This window comes from Falco biarmicus, chromosome 1, assembly GCF_023638135.1.
Source record: "Falco biarmicus isolate bFalBia1 chromosome 1, bFalBia1.pri, whole genome shotgun sequence".
NCBI lineage: Eukaryota > Metazoa > Chordata > Aves > Falconiformes > Falconidae > Falco > Falco biarmicus.
Genome location: NC_079288.1, coordinates 1,540,305 through 1,563,613, shown reverse-complemented (window position 1 = coordinate 1,563,613; position 23,309 = coordinate 1,540,305). Strand labels below are relative to the sequence as shown.

Genomic DNA, 23,309 nt, shown 5'->3' with positions numbered 1-23,309 from the left:
GACCTGCACCGGGGGTGCCTCCCCTCGCCTCGCTGGCAGGGCCTGGCTCCTGCACACCCTGGGGTGCCCACTTGCTGCACCCACATGGAAATATTCATCTAGTTTACACCTGGCTGCCCCGTCCTGCCTGTCCCCAGGGTGGGCACGGTGATGCTAAATGCCAGGCAAGTCATTAGGCAGGGAAGGAGCAGATCACGGTTCCTTAATTTAATCCTCTCCTCTGACCTTTAGCAGTGCTGGCTGGTGTGGGCAGCCCGTATCCCAGTGCCCCTGCCCCAGGTCCAGGCTGGATCCCGGCATCGGGACACCTCACAAAGCAGGTGTGGGTCACCGGGGCCGAGCCCTGTGGCAGCCTGGCTCCCCAGCGAGCCCCAGACACCACGGGGATGGAGGGGTGCCCATGGGCCCCTGGCTGTAGGGTTTGGCACGAAGGGCAGCTGGCTGCCAGCCCAGCCTGTGGCCATGGGGTTCCCCGGTCCTTGTGGCAGCCCTGTGGCGGCCAAGCTGCTGCTTTTGGGATGCCCAAGGAGTGAGCCACACGTGCTGCTGGGGCTGACCAAGCCGGGCTCATGGGAACATCCAGGGACAGGATCTGTGCTGGTGCACAGCGTGCACCGCCTCTGCACACGTGTGCGCGGGGGTGTGCACATGCGTCCCCAGCACAGCGTGGCAGGAGCTTGACCTGCAACACTGGGGCTTCGCCCACATTGGGCTGGAGACTTGTGGGATTATAGCAGCACCCGGCTGGGGCCATGGCACAGCAAGACACCAGCTCTGGTGCCAAACACCTCCTGCATTAAACCAGTAAACGAGCCACAGGGCAGACTGGGGGTCCGGCTGGGCTAGATGCAGCCAATGCATCACCGCAGCAAGGAGCCACAGCAACACGGGCTGATCCCCAGGCACCGGCACTGGTCACGCGTGCGTATGCTGCACCAGAACCCATGGGAGCACAGAGCTGTGCTGCCAGGGCCTGGCTCAGAGGCACTGAGACCCGGCGTGCTCAGTGCACCCCCTGAGCCCAGAACCCGGATTTTGGGAGGCATTTGAGAGGCCGGGTGCCCCTGGCGCACCTTCCCCTGGGCCCACACGCCGTTCGCATACATCCTAATTTGATTTTAAGCAGCTAAGGCTCATCTCGCTTTGAAGCGCCCGAGCCATCTGTTCTGCATTAAGGGGTGAAAAACGGTGCAGAGGAGGAGAGGCGGCTCCTAATTCCACTATTGATTGTGCGATCGCTATCCGCCCGCGAAGGTCACCGCAGCTGCCTTGGACCCACCAGCTCCTCCAGTCCCCTGGGAAAGCCCAAACTGCCCCAGCCACAGCAGGGCACAGTGGGGCTGGGGGTACCAGGGACACCAGGTGTCCCTTGTCAGGGACGAAGGTGGCACCAAGCTCTGGCCGCACTCCCCTGGGGTGGCTGCATGTGAAATCCTTGTCATCCTGGCTGGCCAGTGCCTGGCAAGGGCAGCCACCCAGGAGCCCCGTGCCCTGCCAGGGACCCCAGCACTGGGGCCAGGGGCGGCAGGAGGAGAGGAGGAGTCTGGGGAGGAGAACTTGGCTGTTAGCGCTGACGTCTCTGGAGAGGACTCCAGGAACCAGACAGCCCACTCCCAGTGTTCACCTGCCTACCAGCTCCTGGGCAGCTGCCTGTGCCAGCTTGCACCATCAGCATGATGGGCCATGGCTTGGAGGGGAGAAGGGTGGAGGGCCCTGATGCTGAGCCGTGCTGCACCCCCTTGCACCCCAGCCCCTCATGCAGCCCTCCTGCCTCAGTTTCCCTCCGCTCCCCAGCACACCAGCAGCGTGCACCATTTCAGCTCTGCTCCCAGCAGGCTGGGGGGAGCTCCTCTCTCTCATCGTCCCAGTAGCACAACAGGCCGTGGCACCACCAAATCCAGGGTGCAAAGGGGTGCCCACCACCTCACTGCCCCACCGCAGAGCCAGCACGGATGGGGTCTGCAATTCCTCTGGTCCTGGACCCAGTGGAAGGCTTCCTGGTTGGTGCCAGTCATGTGCCCCCCAAATGAAGGGTCATTACTGCTAATTCTGCCTCTCCCCCATCTGTTGTAACTGTTTACACTCCACTTGCTAATTAGAGACTAATTAGTTGGTGCAGAAATTCATCACTTTCCAAACACAGGCAGCAGAGAGAAGCGTCCCCAGGAACATCTGCACATCTGCCAGTGGCACGGGCCAGTGCTGAGCTCCCGGGGCTGCCAGCCAGGTGCCGTGCCATGCCGTTCCAGCTATGCCAGCCCAGCACGGTCCCCTCCATGCAGAAAGGCGCCACCAAACCATGCCATCCCCATCCTGCCCGCACCAGCACCAACAGCACTGGTGACGCCAGGGCTGAGCCCCACCAGGGAGCGGTGCTGGGGATGCTGCCTCCAGGCTGAGCCGCTCCAGCCAAGCTGCTGGCGGTGATGGATGGGATAAATGGGATGCCAAGAGCTGGCAACAGGGAAGGTGGACAGGAACAGGGATGACCCTGGCTCTCTCCCTCCACTGACAATGACATTTTAATGCCAGGGCCTCACAAGGCACTAATCCTGCCTAATGGGATCACAATCTTTACCCCTGCACTTTATTTACATAAAGGCTGCCGGGAGCTGAGTCTGAGCCTGGTGCATTAGTGCTGCGGAGGGGGCACGGATGTAGGGCAGGGGGCCCCAGTCTGGCCAAAAGAGCAGTAATGGATCCTAATTCCTAGATGTAATGGGCAAGCTGGGAACTAAGCCCCCTTCTCCTCAGCTTCAAATCCCTCTTGATGGGAAGGGACGGGAGACTTAAGCCTGGAGGAATCCTGGAATGCCTGGCAAGGGCAGGGCTCCAACAGGCAGCTGCTGGCGGAGGGGAAGGAGGGTGCAGCCCCCCCACACTCAGCAAACCCCGGTGAGTAGAGACAAGGTGGGGATGGGGGCATGAGGCTAAAATCCACCGCTCCCCCCAGTCACCCATAAAGGATCAGAAGTTCATGGGACACCCAGGTCCTTCTCCCATCTTTGCTATGGATGCCTCGCACAAGCACCAAGCAGGTGTGGGTCCCCCTCCTGCCTGGCACAGGGACCATGGGGACAACATGGTCCCGCTCCCTGCTTGCGTTCAGCCCTTGTTCAGCACAGGGTCACCACCCTGCTGCCCCTTTAGGGACAGGGGGTGACATCCAGCTGCTCCCCACTCCAGCTCGCTAATGGGAAGCTGGTCAGCCCAGTGCCCGTGCCTGCTAACTGACATGAATCAGGGTGAGAAACACGGGCATGCGCTGGGCAGCCCCAACCCAGCTGATGCCCACCAGTGCCAGTGGGATGCCCTGAGTCCAGCTCGTCTGCCCTGTGGGCTCCAAGAACCCAGCAGAGCCCAACCAACACTGGGTACCAGTACCCAGTGCCATGCTCGCCGCCTCAGCCACCCAGCACCAACATCTGCCTCAAAGAAAATAACACGATCGCCTCCCTCCCTTCCCACTGGCCCCTCTTTGCTCTGGGCAGGATGCGGCCAGTGCGAAGGGGTAGCCCTGGGAAGGGACTGCTCTGCTACCTGCACCCCACCTCAAGTATGGGAGGGGGGAAAGAGCCCCCCAAGCTTTTCAGGGGTCCCCTATCCCTCTCTGGGCATCACTGCCCCGAAAGCAGGATGGCAGTGCCCTGTGAGGGCTGGCACGGCCGCCTGGCACTGCCACTGAGCAGCCTGTGCTCCCGCTCCGGCCCCCCGCACTCCCCCCAGCATGGGGAGATGGAGCTAAATCTCTCCTGCATCAGACTATCGCTGGCGCTCCGCAGCACGAAGAGATTAAAAAACAATAAAGAGAAAGCGAAACCCTCCGCTATAATTACCAGCCTTTAGCCGCCAGCAGAGGCAGGGAAGGAGGGAGGGAAGGAAAAAGGGGGAAAAAGAAACAGAGAAGAAGAAATCCACTAAAATTTTAATAGGAACCACTGCATTTAATTTAACGACACATTTTTTCAATTACCAGAATAATTGTTTTATTCATAAAACGAGTTTCAATAAGAGGGTAATTTTCCTTTGTTTTTATTATTCATTTGTGTAACATATTCGCGGCACAGTTCCCCGGCGCCATAGCAGCCACACTGCATCTGGGGGATGGGGGGAGGTGGGGGAGGGGGCTCTGACAACGCGGCAGGGAAGGGGTTAACGTCGTCGGGGTGCCCCATGGCCCCCGACACAGCACCCAAGGGGGACCACGATGTCCCCGAGCACCCTGGTGGGGTCACAGCCCTGGTTGGGTGCAATGAGGGATCGCCCCGGGGGACCCATCCTGGCCAAGCTACGCTGTCCCTGGGGACAAATCACATCTCCTCCACGGCCACCCCAGTTGGGTGGCCCCGTGCCCAGGGACCTGCCTGGGGACAGGCAAAGCCCTGGGGCCATGCCACTGCCTGAGGAGCCATCCTCTTGGCTAAGTTACATCTTCTACTTGTCAGATGCCAGTGTGCGGTTGGGAGGCATCAATTTTTCAGCAGCTGTTGGTAAAGTCATCGGGCTAATGAAATGGCACATGTCCCTGTAGGCATCAAGGGCACGGCCCTGCTGCGGGGACAGGAGCCGCTGGAATGCCCTGGCACAGCCCCCGGTGCTCCCGGTGTCCCCACCATGGTCCCCTCCTGGGGCGGTGACAGGGGCCGCGCAGGGCGGGTGGCCGGCAGGTGCTGGGGGATTAGCAGCGCTCTCCACTGCTGCCAGAGCCATTAGTATTCCTGAGATGAGGCTTCATCCCCTTAATAAAAAGCAAACACAGAACTGAAATGATGAATGCTCCCGGCACCTGGGGAGCTGTGGAGCACAACAGGCTGCCGAGCAGGGACCCAGGCATCCATTGGGTGCCAAGGATGAAGCCAAGATGGTGTGGGCATCCTCACCGAGCCCCGCTCACCCTCCTGCCAAAACCTGAGCAGGCATGAAGCAACCTGAGCTGCTAACCCCCAAGCACAGCCCCCTAAAACTCATCACACCTGTGGTCCCCATTTGCCAGCACCCATCTGCTCCCCTGGCAGCCCCCAGCCATGCCAGCTTCACCTGGCACAGCAAGGCCAGTGCTGGAGCCATGCGCTGGTGCCCACACTGCTCCAGCAGAACACAACCCCTTCAATCCATCATCTCTCCTGTACTGACCCAACGCCACCTTCAAATTTAGGGAACAGGTGGCAGAAAAAGCACCAAACCCAGCCACACGGTGATGGAGAAGCACTAGCAGGAGTGGAGATCGCAGCACCCATGCAGCACTTCACCCACGGGGACATCAGAGCCCCAAGCATGGCTGTGCCATGACACCCCGCTGGCACAGGGCTCTCAGCAGAGCCCAGCTTTCATCTCACCGCCTGGCAAATGCAGGCTTGTCAGCAAAACCCACCAGCAAACGATTTTGGTGCCCTGTGGCAGTGTGCCGAGGTGGCATGGCAAAGTGCTCACACAAACATCCCCGGCAAAGCACGGCCCTGCGGGAGAAGCCATGTGTAAGAGAGGCGCAGCATGGCACGGCACAGCATGGCACGGCACAGCTCAAACAGGGGATGAAAGGCAGCGCTGCTGTGGCAGATGCAGCAGGGCAAGACACTCTTCCTGCAGCACAAGCCCCGCTCTGCTGGGACCCCCAGCCCCGCTCCTGGGGAGGGGTCCCGCTGCACCCCCCAAAGCAGCATAGCTATGAGCAGAGCAGCGACCCAGCTGAGGGATTCCCTTCCCACTTGCACCAGGCCTGGGTGGCCCCAGGAGCATGGGTGTCCCCATGTCCCCTGGTGCTGTGGGGAAGGGACAGCCAGGGAGGCTCCAGCTCGCACAGGGCTGGCAGCGAGGCAGGACGGCTCCACCCTTCGCAGCCCACCACCCACTGAAGCCAATATCCATCCCAGCATCGGCCCTCAGTCCTGATCCCAGTGGAAAGGACTGGCCCAGGAGCACAGGGTAAACCACAGGGGACACCCTAGTCATCCCGTGTTCCCCCCAGGCTGGGCTGGTGGCCATGGGGTGTGACGGGGTGGCCCCGGTCCCCACTGGCACATGGAGCAGTGCCAAAGGCACCCAGCGTGATCCTTCCCATCTCAGCCCTACAGATCAGCCAGGTCACCCCATGCACCCCCATCCATGGTGTGTCTTTTAATGTGTTGTTCTCTTCTTTTTACTAAGAAAAAGACTTATAATTGCAGATGTGTCCATTAATTCTCACAACTTATTTTGTTCCCTTCCTTCCCTGCTTTTCCCCTCCCTCCCCTTCCTCCCCCTACTGAGACCAAGAGCTTTAAAACTCTCCTTCTGGCTATTAATTAAAAGCAACCTCTCCACTATCGTGAATGTACTTGCCATAAATTAACAGCGGCCTTCTTAATCAAATCTTATCTCCTCTCCAAGCGCCCGGCATGCAGTGCTGGGGTTGGTATCCCAGTCCACCCGGCCGTGAAATGCAATTTCCAATGCTCCGGTGGACTTGGCAGCTCTGCTCCATCTCCTCCTCCCTGCCTGTACCTGCGCCGGCCCAGCAGCAGCACCTGGGCCAGGAGGGAGGGAGAGGGGCCCGGCACACTAACCGCAGAGGTGGCTCCCAAAAGACACGCTCCATTTCTCAGCCATTTACCGCATTTAGCTGCAGCCCCCGCGGATGGCACTCGCCTTCCTGCATTACTTAGAGGGCGCAGCCTGAGCCAGGGGGTTCAGTACTTGCCAGCGGCATGAGGCTGCAAGAGCAATCGTGGGAAATCCTCCTGCCAGAGCTGGAGGCATGGAAAGGCAGCAGGGAAACAGCACAGCGTCTCTGGGGATCAGCCAAGAATGATGCTCTTGGACCTGCAAGCTCATGGTGCTCCAGTTGCCATGGCATGCTGGAGAGCATCATCCCCCAGTCCCCGCAGCACAGTCCTCAGCCTGGACCCCCATCCCTGTCCCACCAGGTTTCCCTTCTCTCTGTCCACATGGTGCCCTCCCACCGCACCCCAAAGGCAGATGCAACCCCCGGATGATGCTGAGAACCCACCCATCGAGGCTGTGCCACCCCAGGGCAGCCCCTGCCCCATGCAAGTCACCATCCATCCCATCCACAGCTCCAATCAGTGCCCGGGAGCCCCACCGGGCTGCAGCAGACCTCAACCCCAGGTGTCCCCTCCAGCCCTGCCTGAGCTGCAGCAGTTTCCATGGAGTTCCCAGGCACCAAAGGTGGTGACAGAGTGGGACCCGAAAATGTCCTATGGCTGCTGCTTCTCCACACTGGGGCTGCTCTTTCCAGCCCTCTCCCTTGCCGCTCGGAAAACCCTGTGCTGGCTGTGATTTTCCTGCTTGGCAGAAGCAGCCCTGCCTCCCTGATGGTCTGAGACAGGCACGGGGGGCTTCGGCTCCGTCCCTCCCACAGCACCACAGGCCAAGCCAAGCCCTGAGTAGCCAGGAGATGACAGGGGCTGCAGCTGGGAGCGACGCCAAAAAGGAGCTGCTTCTCAGAAAGCAATTGCGGAGCTGAGCTAAGAGTGTTTTTAGCCGAGGCAGAACAGCCTGGAGAGCCTCCCTCGCTCGGCCCCAATCACGCCGAGATCACAGGAATAAAACCACCTTTGTTGCACATAAGAGGGGCCGCGGCCCCGTGCTGTTGGCAGGTTGGAGCGGGCCTGCACCGCCGGCATTCAGAGGACACAGGAGCATCTCGCAGCAGCCACATCCCTCCAGCAGCAAATCCCGGAGCTGTGCCAGGCACTGTGCCCATCCTGCCCACGACCGGGCACCAGCGCAGCCCTCGGGGGAAGAAATGGAGCAGGGTGGTGTAACTGAGAGGCTCTTGGCTGCACTGACACCCAGTGCCCTCCAGCCACCTGCCACCAGCATGCACCCTGCAATGACCTTGCTGCCGAAACGCATCCGTCTTTGCTCCGATGCCTCACACTGAGCCCATCAGACTGCTCACAGCACGGGGATCTGCTGCTGTGCCATGGCAAAGGGGAACGGGCAGCAGGAGGGCTGCCAGCCAAGGACACGCTGGCCCTGGGGCGATGGCTCGTGCCTACCCGGAGAGACATGGGTGGAGGTGGGCATTTTTCCTTTCCATCTGACCCTCTGAAGTTTTGTGCAATTGCTTTAGCAATTTCCTTGCAGATGAAAAAGGTCTTCTTGGTGCTGGGGGAGCCCTCGGGACATGGGGCCACCTCCCAGCCACGGTGCAAGCAGATACGCATGTCACCCACACCACAGGAGGGATGGAGGGATCTGGTACAGGACGGGAGCTGGACCCTGTGCTGCCGCCCCAGCGAGGAGCTGGGCTGGACCCAGCAGAGCACACTGCACTGCTGCCGCTGCCCCACTCCCCTGTGCCTCCCTCGGAGGAGATTTGGCGTTTCTTACATGCCGTAAGCTGATTGCAGAGGTGTGTTAACTGGATTAGGTGCAAGGCTGAGAGACGCGGCTTGGAGGAGCTGCTCAGCAGAGCACGGCTGCTGCCCGTGGTGACACCCGCAGGATTTGCAGAGCCGGCTTTTAAACTGATTTTCTTCCCTTAAGCCTTTGGAAAGGTGAAGCTGCAGGAGGGTCGTGGGCTCTGCCACCTCCTCTCCCCTCAGAAAAATTGTGTGGAGCCCCAGCGTGGGCTGGTAGCAGGATCACGTCCCCCCCATCGGTCCCCACAGCCACACCTGACCTCAGCGCTGGCAGCGAGAAGGGTGACACCACACCGGGCTGCAGTGGCCCAGCTGGGCACCCGCAGTGCCCTGGGGAGCAGCATGGTGACCCCAAGCCCCTGCACGGCCCCCTCAGCACCCACCCACAGCGATAATTCCCGCTGGCAGCAGGCACTGGGTCGGGGCTCTCGGTGACAGCCCTGTAGTTAATGCAAGGTGACCACTGCAGGGCGCAGCCAAGGGGGGGTCCGCAGCCTCAGCGTCCCCCTTCCTGGCTGCAGCCAGACCAGGGGAGCTGCCCAAATCCCCCTGCACAGACCCAGCATGGGGCAAAGGGGATGCCGATGGGGACTGCAGCAATCCCAGGATGCAAAAGCAGCCCAGTGAGTGATGCCCCCCACCTCCTCACATGGTCCCCAGCACAGCACCGGTGTCACCTGTGAACTGCACAGCAGTTTTGCCGGTGTCACACTTCATCCATCTCCACTGGAGCTCTGCCACGGTGCTTCCCAGCCTCGGGGTGGGGGAAGAGGCAGCCAGTGCATTTTCCATGGCCAGCCGTGCTTCACAAAGCCCAGGTAAGGACCGGGAGCCCCAAACCCAGCCAAGGTGGCCCCACCATGGTACACAGCCGGTTCTGCCATGGCACAGCCAGCCCGAGCCAGGATCCAGCCCGGTGCACCCAGAGGCTCCGAGCAGGGTTGGTGCTGCCTACCAGGGCCAGAGCATCCCCCAAGACAGACAGATGGACGGACAGACACCCTCCCCCCACACTGCCTCCCGCCAGGCCAACGGGACACCCTGATGGCGCTGCCATCCCTCCTTCCTCCTCCCATCTCCTCTTCCTCTTCCCGCATCTGTCTCCAGGCCCATACTTATTTATTTATTTGTTAATTAACTGCTGTTTCCATAACAAACGTTCCAGCTTCTCCCAGCCTCCAACAGCCCTGGGGCTGGATTGTTAACTAGGATTTTAATTTGTTAATTAAAAGCAGGATGGCTCCATAACAAGCTCCTCTTCCGCAGCCAGGCTCTCAGAGGGCTCAGTGGGCCGTTGGCTGAGCTGGCAGCCTCGCCATGCCTGGCTGACCCCCCCCCAGGGATGGGGTGCATGGGGAGGGGTGAGCACAACACCCCCAGGACAAGGGGCATTTGCAAAAGGGACATCAAGATCAGCAGCACTGCAGTGCCTGCTCAGGACCTCCCCTCTCCCACCAGCAGTGCTGGAGATGATGCTACCTCCCTTTGTGGCCTCATCCAGGCAATCCCTTCCCCAAACACCATGCGACCCCCAGCACGTGTCCTCAGCCATCAGAGGGTCCCAAACCTGGAGATCGACCCCGCTCTTCCCACTGCAGCAGAGCTGGGGCTGTGCCAGCATCACCCCCTCTCAGCTTCCACGCTTCTGCACAAGGACCACAGCCCAGGGCAGCCCTCAGCACCCAGCCCCTGTGGTTCTGGGGACCCAGCCTAGATGCACTCCAGTGCCAACGTGGGCCAGGTAAGGCTTGAGATGCTCCTGGAGCCAAGAGAGAGACATCAGCCCTGGCTGAGGAACAGCATCTCATTCAGCCCCGTGGCAAAGCTGTGGCTGGGAACAGAGCAGGGCTGTGTGCCTGCCCGTCCCTGCCTGCCCTCACACACCCAGCCCCTCTGCCCGCCCCGGCTGGAAAAAATATTTCCCCTCTTGGGAAACCCCAAACAGATGCACACACAGCACTGTTGTATGTTCCCAGCCCCTGAGCCCGGGGGGGGGGGCGACAAGCAGAGCTTTGTGCTCTGAAGCACCATGTGGCCCCTACGGACCCCCATGGCTGGTCTTGAGCACACGGACCCCAGGAGTCTGGCCTCAAACCAAGGCACAGACCCCAGCACAGAGGTCCCAACCCAAACCCAAATGCATGGAGCTGCAAGGGACCTGCAGCAAAGTGGCCATGCAGATGCTCCTGGGAGGACAGGAGCCCACTCCAGCCTGGGGGGCATGTCCCTAGGACTGCCCAGCTGTAGGTGGCACAGGCAGACATCACCACGGGCTGCAGCGAGCCGGTCCCGCTGCTGAGCATGTCCCCAGGCAGGACACAGCCCTGTCCCCAGCTGAGGACGTTTAACAAGCTCCAGGCTCCAACTGAAACTCCTTCCCCAGCAAACTCCTTCCGATGCCATAAATCCTCCCGACCCCGCGATTACGCAGCTCCGCTGTATCTGGGTCACTGCTGTGAGTCACGGACACCCAGAGAGTGACTCAACGCAATTAGAGGGGCCAGATCCTGAGGCTGATTTCCCCAGGAGAGGCTCTAAAATGGTGAGGAGGGGAAGGATGGACAGACAGACATCACCTCCAGACCCCCTAAAAGCTGCCAGCCAGACACTTTCCAGGCAGGAGAGGGGGTGAACACACATTCCCTCCCTGCAGCCTCAGAGGGGTGGAGGGGCCATCCCCATAGGCTTCACAGCCAGGACCGGAGCATCACCACGAGGGTTTGGCAGGAACAGGCTCCACACCCAGCTGCCAAGGTGGTCCCAGCACTGGGTGGGATGGATGGCACACAAGCCTGGTGCAGTGCAGCACAGCCCAGGGCTGGATTTAGCCCCATGGAGAATGTCGAGTGTATCCTCCAGGTATTCCTGGAAGGCAACCACAGGCCTGGGCTGCGGTGGCTCCTGGGTCCACCATGGCCAAGGAGCGGTGGGAAGCAAAGCCACTGCCAGACCTGCCCCGCGGTACCCCGACAGCACCTGGGATGTCACTCTTGCAAGGGGCATTCATCCCCCCCTTGCCATCCCTGAGCTTCTGCTGACCCCTGCACCCCCCAGCAGGATGCTCAGCTCAGCCCTCGCAGCCAGCCAGCTGCTTTCCAGGCTCGCCACGAGAATCTCAACAAGGCGGCATTTCCCAACCGAAGAATACAGCGGGGAAAGAAAAACAGAAGACAGAAACCACAAGAAAAACCCCACTCAGCCTTTCCCATGGTGCTGACGCAATTAAGTCGCCAGCCCCGGGGGATGGAAAACACTTTGCCAGCTCCCCCCCACCCACCCCACCCCTGCCGATGGGACGAAGGTGCTGGCGGCTGCGGTCCCCTTCCCCACGGCACAGCTCTGAGCCAGCGGGCGCTGGGCACTCACTGGGGTGTTGCCCAGACATCCTTTTTTCTAAGTATTAATTAGTCATTGCATTGCTCACTTGAAACATAAATAGCTCTAGCATGACAGCAAAAATGAGTTTTTCCTTGGAAAAAACCTTTTCCAAAGCTTTTGCTTTCCAGACACCCCTGTTTGCAGATGGGGGATGGGAATAACTTGCAGTCTGGCAATCCCCCCCAGCCATCCACAACAGCCCTGAATTTCCAGGGCAGAGAAGCAAACTCTGGTCATTGCACTTATTTGCACACTTGTGGCTCTCCCAGCCAGAGGGGCTTTTCCAGCCAATGCCATGAAGCTGGGCCAGCGATTCCAGCGGCAAAGCCAGTGCCACTGCCCAGCCTGACGTGAAGCTGACGGGGAGAAGCCAAGCGAGCGAGACTCCACCACTGCCCCAGGTGAAGCGCTCCAGCAGCTCACTGCTCCTGCTCGCAGCACATGCCTTCTTTCCACCCTTCACTGCACAGCTCGGCTCCCCACCACTGCCCTCCCAGCCCTTCTTTCCACTATGCAAGTGAGGGAAATGGAGAAAATGGGGAGAGAAGGCGGCGCCCATCACCTTCCTCTCCTTGCACCTCAGCATGCAGGCGGAGGCCGGGTGCTCAGGCACTTCCCGGTGCTCAGCCAGCGGGGAGGGTTCTCCCAACGGCAGAGCTCTGAATTAAACATACCACCCTAATGAGTTGATTTTATTAGTTTGCGAATGCATTGAGAACTCATTATCAAAATAAACATCAATTCACTCCACCGAGCACAGTGCCACACACGCGCACAACCCAGCAGCGCTGCAGCTGAGGCCGCGTGCAGCTCCCACTCCGAGACTCTGCTGGTCCCCTTCGCGCCCCAGCCCTGGCACCTACTGCGGGCAAGCTCCAGGGGGGTGCAGGGGCAGTAGGCACCCACCCTGCAAAGCCCCTCGTACCATAAGGTTTGCTTCTCCATTTTGGCTGTGGGGCTTCAGGCTGGGCACCCAGCATTGCTGCTTGCTGGCGTCGGGCAGCCTCGAGCTCCTGCCACCCCAGCACGGGCTGTGCAGGGTCCCCTGGGACCCACTCACTGCTGCTGCAGGGCAGGCAGAAGTCCCCACCCTGCCCCAGGCTCTCCAGCCCCCTGCAAGCACCCCCAGGAGCCTGTGCAGCACCCAGCACTGGAGCACGGGGGGCTTGGCAGACCCCAAGGCCCCCCAGGGACAGCCAGGGCAGGAGGCATCACCCCAGCCCCAGGAAGCCAGCGCCAAGCCCTTCTTGGCCAGGGCCAGCGCACCGAGGCGTGAAGCAAGGGCACAGCGGGCGCATTGTCCGGCTCAGCAGGACACATTCCCTTTGGAAACAGCAGCTAATCCCATTTCATCCCCCTTCACGGCCATCAGCTGTTTTTCAGGCATTCAGGAGGCGGGTTGCTACAACCAGAGCTATTGTGGCTGCCGCACCCCAGCCCCCTCCATCCATCCATCCTGGCCCCACGATCCAGCAGCATGTCCACACCCAGCTCCCACCCCAGCACCATTCCCAGCCCGACCTTCACGGACTGCCAGGGGATAGGGATGCCAGATCCACGCAGGACTCGCTCCCCTTCACCTTCCCCCAAGCTCTCAGCTTGACCTGTGTGGTCCAGCTCCAGACAAGGAGGAAGAGAAGGAGGGGGGGGAAGGACTGAGCATCTCACCATGCTGAGACCCACAGCCTGAGCCCCAGGGACAGTCACCTGCACAGCCCAGAGCTCGATTGCTCCCCATCAGGGAGACACAGGCTCCTGGAAAGGATGAATAAGGAACAAAAATGACCCCATAAAGCCCCAGTTACTGCCCAGCCGTGTCCTGGATTCAGCCTGGTTTCCTCACCTGGCCGCAGAGCGCAGCCAGTGAACCGGGATGTGCTGCACAGGATGGCTCTGCAGGATGGGGGCAGAGGGACAGACTCCAACCAACCTGGTAAATGCACCCCAGTCCTGCAGACACAGGACAGGGGAGGATCATGTAGGTCCCCAGCCCCACTCTCACCCCGGGGAAATGCTCAGGCAATTCACACACCCAGCAGCGGGCACATATACCCTGACCAGTGAAGAGGCTCTAAAACCAGCGTTTCCCTTCATCACGTTGTTCTGAGCCACAAACGCAGCCATGCTGCTGAGAGCTGGGGGTCTCTCACCGGCTGGGGTGACCTGCTGGCATCAGGGGACAGCCAGAGTCTCCCCCCATATGCCACATGTCCCTGCTCTCCAGGGGGCACAAGGGACACCCATCCTTGCAACAGGGGTAGCAGGGCCCTGCCAGGCGCCCCAGCCTCCGCCAGCTTTGCACATGGACCGAGCATCCTGGAAAAACCTCTCCGGAGACGAGCACCCCTGCGAATGAAACCACATCCCACTCCTCGCCCTGGCAGGACCCAAGTATCACTGCCGCACGCCCAGGAGGGCTCAAGGTTACAGATGAGGACTTGCAGGTTGTCGTCTCGCCCAGCAGTGCAAAAAGCAATTAGCTATCACAGCTAAAATTAGCTCAGCGGTTTCTTTCTGCTAATGGTCAAACTCATCAAGGTTTCCCTACACTGGGGGCCTCAGCACCTCTGCGTGGGCAGGCAGTGATTGATGAGAGCCGACAGAGCCACTCACGTGTGCGGCAGCAGGACACCGGCTGGCACCGCACCACAGTCCCCTTCCCACCGTACCCGCTGCCACCCCTGCCCAGTGCCTCAGTTTCCCCCCAGCTGCCCAGGGGGGGAGGGAGAGCTCCTGGCACGCTCAGGACAGCTGAGCCAGAGCTGCCATGCACTGAGGCGGATGACGAGGACAGGGAGGGGAGGAAGGGTGGCTTCAGCACTGGGGGCCCCAGCATTCCTGGAATCGCCACCGTGCCATCCCCACTGCCGGCCAGGATGCCCAGCTGTTGGCACACTGTGGCAGCTGGTCCCAGTGCCCAGGGCCTTCCCCAGCCCACGGTGGCTGCTGGCCAGGAGGTGACACTGCTCCACGCGGGGAGGTGACACGCCAGAGCAGGCAGCAGCTGCCAGTCACAGCATCCCCAGGGATGGTCCTACATGAGGCCGAGAGCCCCCGCGCCCCAAGTCTCCATTGCTGGGGGGGAGGTGGGGTGTGGCGACGGGGGGGGCACAGCCACCCCATCGGAACGGGGAGACAAAGGGGGCCGGGGACCAGCTGCAGCCCGGGAATGTCCCCTGCCCTCGGCCCCGTTCCCAGGGATCAGGTTACCCAGTTCCCAGGCAACCCGAGCCCGGCACGGCTTTCCAGGCACCGGCATTCCTGCACCCCGCGGGGCTGGGGGCAAGGGGAGGGGGCCGCCGAGGGGGCCGCCGCCTTCCACGGGTGCAGACTGGGGAGAAGGTGAAACATCGCTAGGAGCGAGGTGCAGGTTGCACCCCCAAAGTGTGACTGGAAGTAGAGGGGTGCACCCCCAAAGCATCACCAGTAGCAGGGGGATGCACCCCCAAAGCATCGCTGGGAGCAGGATGAGGGACACACCCTGACAGCCGGTCCCCAGCCCCATGGACATGGTGCTCAGGGCAGTGCCCATGCAGGCAGCATTGCTGGCGTGCCCATGGCGTGAGGGATGCCATGCAGGGCCGGCAAGGCAGGGAGCTGCTGCCAGCACATTCCTGCCTGCTGGCAGGATGAAGGGTGGCAGGAACGCACCCCCTGGATCCATCTCCACAGATGGCCCTGGGGAATGCAGAGGGTAAACCCCAAAACAGAGCAGCAGCCACAAGGATGCAGGAGGTCCCCAGCATCATCACTGCACCTCCAGCAGCTCTGAGTGACCCTGGCCCTGTGCCCTCTCCAGCAGCCCCAAGCAACGCCCCCCCGCACAGGAGGAGAAGCTCCCAGGACACCCCTTTGGCTCCCAGCACCCATCACTCTGAGACATCCTGGCCCCACAGGGATGCTGAATACCCACAGGCGCTTTGGAAGACCAAGGCCTGGTGCCAGGCAGCACCAGCAGAGCATCACAGCCACCGGCCCCTCTGCACCACCCTGTGCACCAGCCCTGGCACAACCCCGGGCACTGCGAGGACTCAGATCACCCTTCGTTAGCACGATCACATCACCACTGACAGCAGCATATTTATTACTGGCCTGACACTGACCATTTTTCACCCAGTGACACGCGACGTACTAACAATCTTGGGAGGTAACAAGGACTTGGAGGTGATAGCACCCGCTGCTTACCCACCCCAGCTAGGACCCGACACCCCAAGGGTTTTGCTCCCACACAGCTCTGCACTCCAGGCTGAGCAGAGCCTTATTCACCCCAGACAACAGCCTCTGCTGCTGCAAAACATCAGTGCACCCCAGCCAGTTTGTGTAGGGCCTACAGTAATGCATGCTGTGGCTGGAGCTTGTCCCCAGGCACGAACCAGCCACATGAGGGATCAGCTCCAGGCACAGCTGGGGACAAGGGCATAGTTTGTCAAGACCCACGAAAACAAACGCAGGGTCACCCCCCATCACACCGCCCTGCCAGCATCCCGTGAGCCAGCCTCCCTACTCCCAGGTTTAATTATCAGCGTTTTCCCAGGTTCACCAGCAATCTGCATCTGCCTGCATCCCTCCTTCCCTCTCTCCTCCAGCTCCCTCATTTGCGCCCACTGAGCGGCAACGCCACCGCAGCCTAATCCCCATCACTAAGGGACAAGCAGCACTCGACACAGCCACCCTGGCCCCTGGCTGGCACCGGGGCAGGGGCCGCTCAGCCACCCCCAGCTACCCCAGCCCACCAATGTGTGCCCAGCCAAGCTGGCAGCTCCAGCCCCGCTGGGCAGCAGAGGTGGGTATGAGCCCACAGCCACCCTCCTTGCTGCCGGCAGCCCTCATCCTCCTGCTCTCCCCCAGGGCGCTGGCTCCCAGCCCGCGGGCATGGTGGCACACCTCAGTGCTGCTGTGGCTCGGAGCAGTGGCACCCCAAACCTCCGGGGACCAGCCAGGGCACCAAGCACAGTGGTGACACAGGCTGCCTGGGATTGGACCGTATCCCCCTCCCCTTACACTTATCAGGTCATCAAAATTTCATTGCTGTGCGTGGTGGTCACTAATGGCTTCCAAAGCAGCATCAAATTTTAATCTTCCCTTCCCCTCCCCTAAAAGCCACTTTCTCTCCCGAGCTGGAGCTTTGCACAAGGCCACCAGCTAACATGCTGGCTGTGCTCACAGAGACAACGGAGCCAGGGCAGGAGACACCCACGCTTGGCCATCCCTCCCCTGCTGCCGCCATCACCCATCACAGAAGTCCAGGCGTGAGCCTGCCACCCGCATCACGTCCCCAGGCAGGAGCAGGGTCTTGCCCCCATCCTACTCAGCCCCACAGGGCTCCATGCACCCAGATGTGACCAGGCACCACGCGTGGGTGCCAGAAGATGCCGACACTCCCCCACACCAGCCTCTAATAAGCCTCTTTGGTGGAAGCTGCCCATCTCAGGCCCCTGCCCCAAATCCCGTCTGGAACCTTAAGCCTCCCAAATCCCTCCTGGGACTGGGCGCAGCCTCCTCAATCCCATTAGAGGTACTGTGCCAGCGAGGAGGGTCCCAAGCTGTGCCCCCAGCCCTGGGGAGGGTGTGGAAGTGAGCCGTATCCCTGGGGGTCACAATCTACAAAAGAGGTAGGGGGGCTGTGACCCCCCAGCCAGCTAGCCCCCCCCCTCCCAGCTCTTGGGGGGGCCTTTATTGTCTTGTTAATCAGCTGAAGGCACCTTTGCTGCAGGCATGGGCTGGCTGGGGCAGGGCTGGCAGCAACGGGCTGCCCTTGCTCCCCCTGACCACGGCACAGCCCCCCCAGCCATGGCACCGGCACTCAGCCCCGGCACAGGTCGCACTGCGACACAGCTCCCGCCTGGGCGGTGCTGACTGATTAGCCTTCCACCCAGCACCGCATTTGGCTCTGGGTAATTAGCGCGAGGCCCCTAATCAATAAGTTATTTTTTGCCGAGGGGTAATTAATAACTACACAGCACAGACGGGCTGTAATTAAACTTCCATCCCCTCTCTCCCCGGCAGCGAGGGGCCTTTGTTTTACCAACAGCAGGTATTAAAGTGTTTCATCCTGCGCCTGGGGAGCCCCCGCGCCCTGGCCAGGGAGGTCTCACGCCGTCCCCTCCTCCTTCCCTTCTCTATTGATCCCATTTTCCTCGGCCGCCTGAATCAATAGCAGCGGCACAAAGCACTGCCTGCCTCCAGCTCCGCTGCCAGCCCTGCAGGGATGCCCACGCGGGGCTGCCCTGCCTGCCCCACTGCACGGGGCTGAGCTGGAGGCCAAACTGGGCACCCTGCCGGCACACCAGCCCCTTCCCCAGCTCCCTCACCCCAGCGCCCAACCCACCCCAATGGGCTGCAGCAGTGAGCAGCAGCAGCCCCCACACGCACCGGGCATCGCAGCCAGGGAGGTGACCCTGCCAGCGCGTCCCCAGTGCCATCCGCGGCAGGGGCGATGGGCACGTGCCAGGCTTCGGCAATGCTCCCCCTGCCGTGACTCTGTCTCGGGCAGCCACCGCTGGCGCTCGCCCGTGGTTGCTGCTGCCATGCAGTGCCGGGCCCGGGCACCGAGCAATGTCATACCGCCCGCGGGGACGTGACACACACCGCAGGGAGCCAAAGCCATAAAGCTTGGCTCCTGCACCAAGAGAGGGGGGGCAAAGCCCCTTCCCCACCCCTCGCAAGGGCTGAAGCACAACACAGCCCTATGTCTTCCACCCCACGGCAAGACCCCAGAGCCTCACGGACAAATGGAAGATCGGGTCACACCAGGAACCCGTCCCGCAGGCGGGGAACAAACAGACCACAGGAGACCCGCCAAGCCAGAGACGCCAGCCAGGAGAAGAGAAACTCGGCAAGGGAGTGAATCAATCAAAGAGACCTTCACAGCTCCCCACACAGGGCCTGCCCGGATAATATACTGCCGCTTTAGATGTTATGTTCTGAACTTAATTACTGAGAAATTATAGCAGTGCTGGGGGAGGCTCAGGGGGAGCGGGAGGACAGGAGCACACACTCTGGCTCCACTTGCTGCTGCAAACAAGGGCAAGAAATGTCTCAGGCAAGGACCCCCAGCGCTACACCCCACTGTGCCCCCCATGTTTCATAACCTGGATCTGCTCGGTCCAAGCAGCAGGGACGGATGTGGCTGTGCTGCAACCCTACCAGCTGGGCGCCTCCTCTGCAGCCCCACGGGGAGCCTCACCACTGGGGAGGGGATGGGATCCTGCCCCCCCCCCCCCAGCATCTCTGAACCCCAGTTGCACCTCAAAGGGCCACAAACTGTTTCTACATCCCACTCCGGCAGCGGAGCAGCCAAAACCAGATTGTGCTGTGCCAGAGCTCCTGGGGCAAGGGGCTCATCCTTCCCCAGCAAAACTGCCTCACCCCAAGGGTGGGCTGGGGGCACAGGGAGCCCCCTGGGCACCCAGAGGGGCTCAGGGCTAAGCGACCCCCCTCCAGCCCCAGCCCCCCACCCGGTCTGACCAGCCAGCTGGAGGTCAATGGGACCAACACCAGGGCAAGAGCTGCTCACAGGGAGCTCCCCAAACTTGCACCCCAGGTCTTGTGGTGTAATGGGGGTCCCCCAGGAGGGGGTGAAATGGTGCCCTCACCCCTGCTGTCTCCAGGGAGACGCTCAACCTCTCGAAAGTGGTCCAGGGCAGTCTCTACCCCGCGCTCAGAGCAACATTCCCCCCCCCCCCAGCCCCAGCCTTGGAGCAAGTTCCAGGGCAGGGGGAAGGAGGCAGAGCACGGCCGGGCTGTTTGCCCCTACCGAGCTCTCCCGGGTGCTGTGCTCGGCACCGGCGGGCTCCGGGCCCCAGCTCCGGGGGAGCTTCTCCAGCATCATCGATTCTGTGCCCCCCCACCCTCCCCGGCAATAGCTCCAGGGCCGCCTCGGTCGCCGTCCCCCCGGCGGGCAGAAAGATTCCCCGGCGCGGGAGGGTGGGGGCCCGGCTGAGGGGAGCAGCGCTGGGACACCCCCACCCACCCCCAACCCTCCGCGGTCCATCTCCAGCATCCGAATTGGAGCTGGAGGGCGTCGTGTCCCGGCCCCCACCCAGCATCCCCTTACCTTGGGCGCCGGCTCCCGGGGGGCCGGGCATGGCGAGCACCGCGAAGCACAGCAGCCCCCAGCTCCGCAGCCGGGCCATGGCTCCGCCGAGACGGGGTGCGGGGGGCCAACTTCCCCGACTCTATAATCCGGGCGGCTGCGGCACCGGTCCCCGCTGCCGGCCGGGCACCGCGGCGTCCTCCGGGCTCCGGCGCAGGGACCCCCGCAGCAGCGCTGCTCAGAGGGAGGTGGAGACGGCGGGGTCAAAGGCTCCTGGTGGGGCTGGGGGGCGTCCGCGGGCAGCTCCCCACCACGTGCAACTTCCCCGGGGACGTGCGGAGCCGGGACCCCCAAATCCGGAGCGGGGCTGGCAGCCGGGCTCCTCCCCGGGCGTTGCGCCCCGCGTCAGGGAGGGGGACGGGAAGCGCAGGGCTGCGCGCTGGCCCTGGGGGGGGGGCACCATGGGGGCCGCTCCCGCAGCCGCCCAAAAGTTTGGGGGCCGGGGGCCTGGGGCGGCAGGCGGCCCCTCCCCAGCGCTCAGCTCCTGCCTAGGGACATCACCGGCGCCGGGGCTCTCTTCCTCCCCCTTGCCTCCTTGCTGCGCCCCGGCACCCGCGGGGGAACGGAGAAAGTGCGGCGGCGGCGGGCAGCGGCGCGGGGTCCCGCTCGGAGCCGCCGGCCGTGCTCGGCGGGCGGGCTGGCGGCGCCGCGCCGTCCCCTCTCGGCGCTCCGGCCGGCTGCCTGCTCCTCCTGCGCGGCGCGGCGGCAGTGTGAGCCGCGGCGGCGGGGCTCGGCGGAGCCGGGGGCAGCCCGAGCCGGGGAGGCGGGGAGACGGCGCGGCTCCGAGCGCTACCCAGCGGCCGCGGCCGGGCGCGCAGGGTGCCGCGGGGGGAGCGGGCGCGTCCCCCCGGCCGCCCTCGGTTCGTGCGGAGCGGGCGGCGCGTACCGCCGTACCCCCGGCTGTGGGAGCAGCAGCCTCTCCCCTCTGCAGCTTCCCCCTCCCGAGCGCCTGGAACCGCCCCCCACCCCGCGCTGCCCCCAGCCTCTCCGACAGCGCTCAGAGCATCAGCACCCAGCTCCCTGGGAGGGGGCACAGGCGGGCCCCGGAGTAGCTCAAGGGCAGAACTCATTGCCACAGGATTACCACAGCAAACGTTTCAGGGTGCTCAAAAAATAAAAGCTCTAACCCCAGCGATGAGCCAGCAGCACCTCCCAGATAACATACCACCTCCTCAGGCCTGATCCTGCAGATCCTCAAGCCCAGTCCTCCCAACAGGACCAGGCCCTGAATGCACATCCTTCAAAGATGTCTGTGTGCTATGCTGGTAGAGTGCCTTGCGTTAGGTGGGGGAGAGAAGCTCAGTCACAGCTGCTACTGAGCATTGCCACCCAAGGACTTACACCACCTGCACAGAAGGAAATACCCACCCTGAATGCTGGATCAGCCTCCTGAGCACACACAGCACCTGTGAGCCAAGGGACCTACAAGGATCAGGTGAAATGAAAGCATGAGCAGATTAGCCTGAAGGCAGGCCCAGCACCACCGGGTCAAACCAGGGCAGGGACGGAGGGAGCACTGTGCCACGAGCGGAGCATCAATACAACCGTGCACGTTAGTGCCCCAGCACCGGTGTGCATTTCCACTGCGTTATACGTGCTCACGTGTAAATCACACACCGTCCTCGGGGGGACAATGCCTGTGTGCACGCTGCGTATGTGGAGAGCTACTGCCAAATTTCCCATCGACCTCTTGAAGAGAGACTGAACAATAACCCGGCACTTGCCCACTCCAGCATTAATCAGCTCCGTGGCTGGCATTCTCAACTGAGAGGACAGGGATCGATGTGCTGTGGGAGGCTGCAGCCCTGGCTTGCCCCTCCAGCAGGGGTTTCCCAGTGTGGGCTGGAAGCAGCCGGGACAGAAGCTGCCCTGCCAGGGGCGAGCTCAGCCTGCTGTAGTGGGCTTAGACCCTGCTCCCCAGGCACCCACACACACACCGCAGCAGGGAGCGGCCACAATAACGCTCAGCACGCTCCCAAGCCCCTGCAGGATCAGGGCTTTGTTCCATAAAGAACAGGAATTCCTGTCTCCAGGGCCATAAATTCAGCGTCTGCCCCTGATGCCTGCACTGATTTATGGCTATTACAATTAATCTTGCTGAGGTGCAAGCCGTTTATTACCCACTTGCACAGGTACCTGGTTCCCTACAGTCATCCAGGCAGACTGGTTGAGTTTTGATTTCACAGCAATGCTCCCACCAGAGCATGTCCTCCCTCCCAGCCCTGGCAGCACAGCCCTGCCCGCCCCACACCAACTCTCCTCTGCCCAAAACCATCCAAGCCGCAGCAAGCTCCAGCATGCACCACCGCAGCTGTTTCCAGGAGTGGGTGGATAAGCCAGGAGCTGCCCTGTACAGTTCTGGTACATCCCAGGGAATCCGAGAAGGCAGCAGGAACTGATGGCACCCACATTGCCACCTACCTGGTGACCCTGAGGACATGCCAGGCGGTTCCCAGGTGGGCGGCTGTGGCCCCCCTGTGCTGCTAGATCACCCCTGCCCCACACAGGGCATCTCTCCATCTCCCATGAGTTACGGCCCGGTCCTCCAGCAACGTCATATGGCACACTGAGAATCCTAACTTCTGATCCACAATTTGGGGCAGCATCACTTGTAATTACACCAGGAACCACAACAACGCATGCACAGGGACCAGCTGTGAGCCACACCACATGGCTCTTGCCTCTCCGAGTCTTCTGGAAAGGGTGAAGATAGATGCACATGTCTCCAAGCACACATCAGGGTTTGGACTTTTGAGCTCCTCTCTAGAAATCCCTGACCCCCGAATGCTGGGGGCTCCAGCCCCCAAGGGCAGCAGCACATCCACCAGCTGCTGCTGGAGACCTCGGTAATGAGGGGTTCGCCTTGCACAGCCCCTGCGGGCAGCAGAAAGCTGCCTCGGGCCTATTTGTAGAGTTGAAAGCTGTTATTTTGCTTCCTGCTTGAAGAGGGCGCATCAAAGTCAAACCCAAAATACGTCGCCGGGCTTGAATTAAAAACTCTTGTCTGAAACCAAGGCAAGTTCCAAAAAAAGATCAAGGCTTTATTTGAAATGTAAAAGTCTTTGCTGGGATGTCAGGCACTCTGGGGACCATCAGCATTATCCAAAGACCGCAGGACAACAGCCAAGAGCTTCCTTTGGCCATCCTCAGCATCCCCAGCCTTTCTTGGATGAGATGCTGGCTGTTTTCAGCAGCATCACTGTTCCTTGAGCATGAGCACAGCATCCCATGGGGAGCATGGTGCCCCTTCCAAGCTCCCTGCTCCAGGAAGGGACAAGGAGAGGCAAGGTCAGAAGCACTGCCTGTGAGCAAGAGACTCCAGGAGCTCAGTCCTTTTCTGCTATCAAAGGGGAGAGGAGGGAGATGTAACCACAGGCTGTCAGCACTGGCATGAGGAAGAGAAATTGGATAACGGAGGCTCTGCAGCCTCGCACACAGAGGTATAACAAGCTCCCACGGGCAGAAGCCGA

At 61.7% G+C, this 23,309-nt stretch overlaps 1 protein-coding gene across 1 annotated transcript in view; it reads right to left on the bottom strand.

Moving 5' to 3' along the window:
- Positions 1-20,561, bottom strand: part of SDK2 (sidekick cell adhesion molecule 2) — a 51,152-nt gene extending 30,591 nt beyond the window's left edge. The window contains exon 1 of the mRNA XM_056326578.1: positions 19,801-20,561. Within this exon, the coding sequence (XP_056182553.1) occupies positions 19,801-19,879 (79 nt within the window). The 5' untranslated portion in view covers positions 19,880-20,561. The remainder of the gene's footprint in view (positions 1-19,800) is intronic.
- Between the last annotated feature and the right edge of the window lie 2,748 nt (positions 20,562-23,309).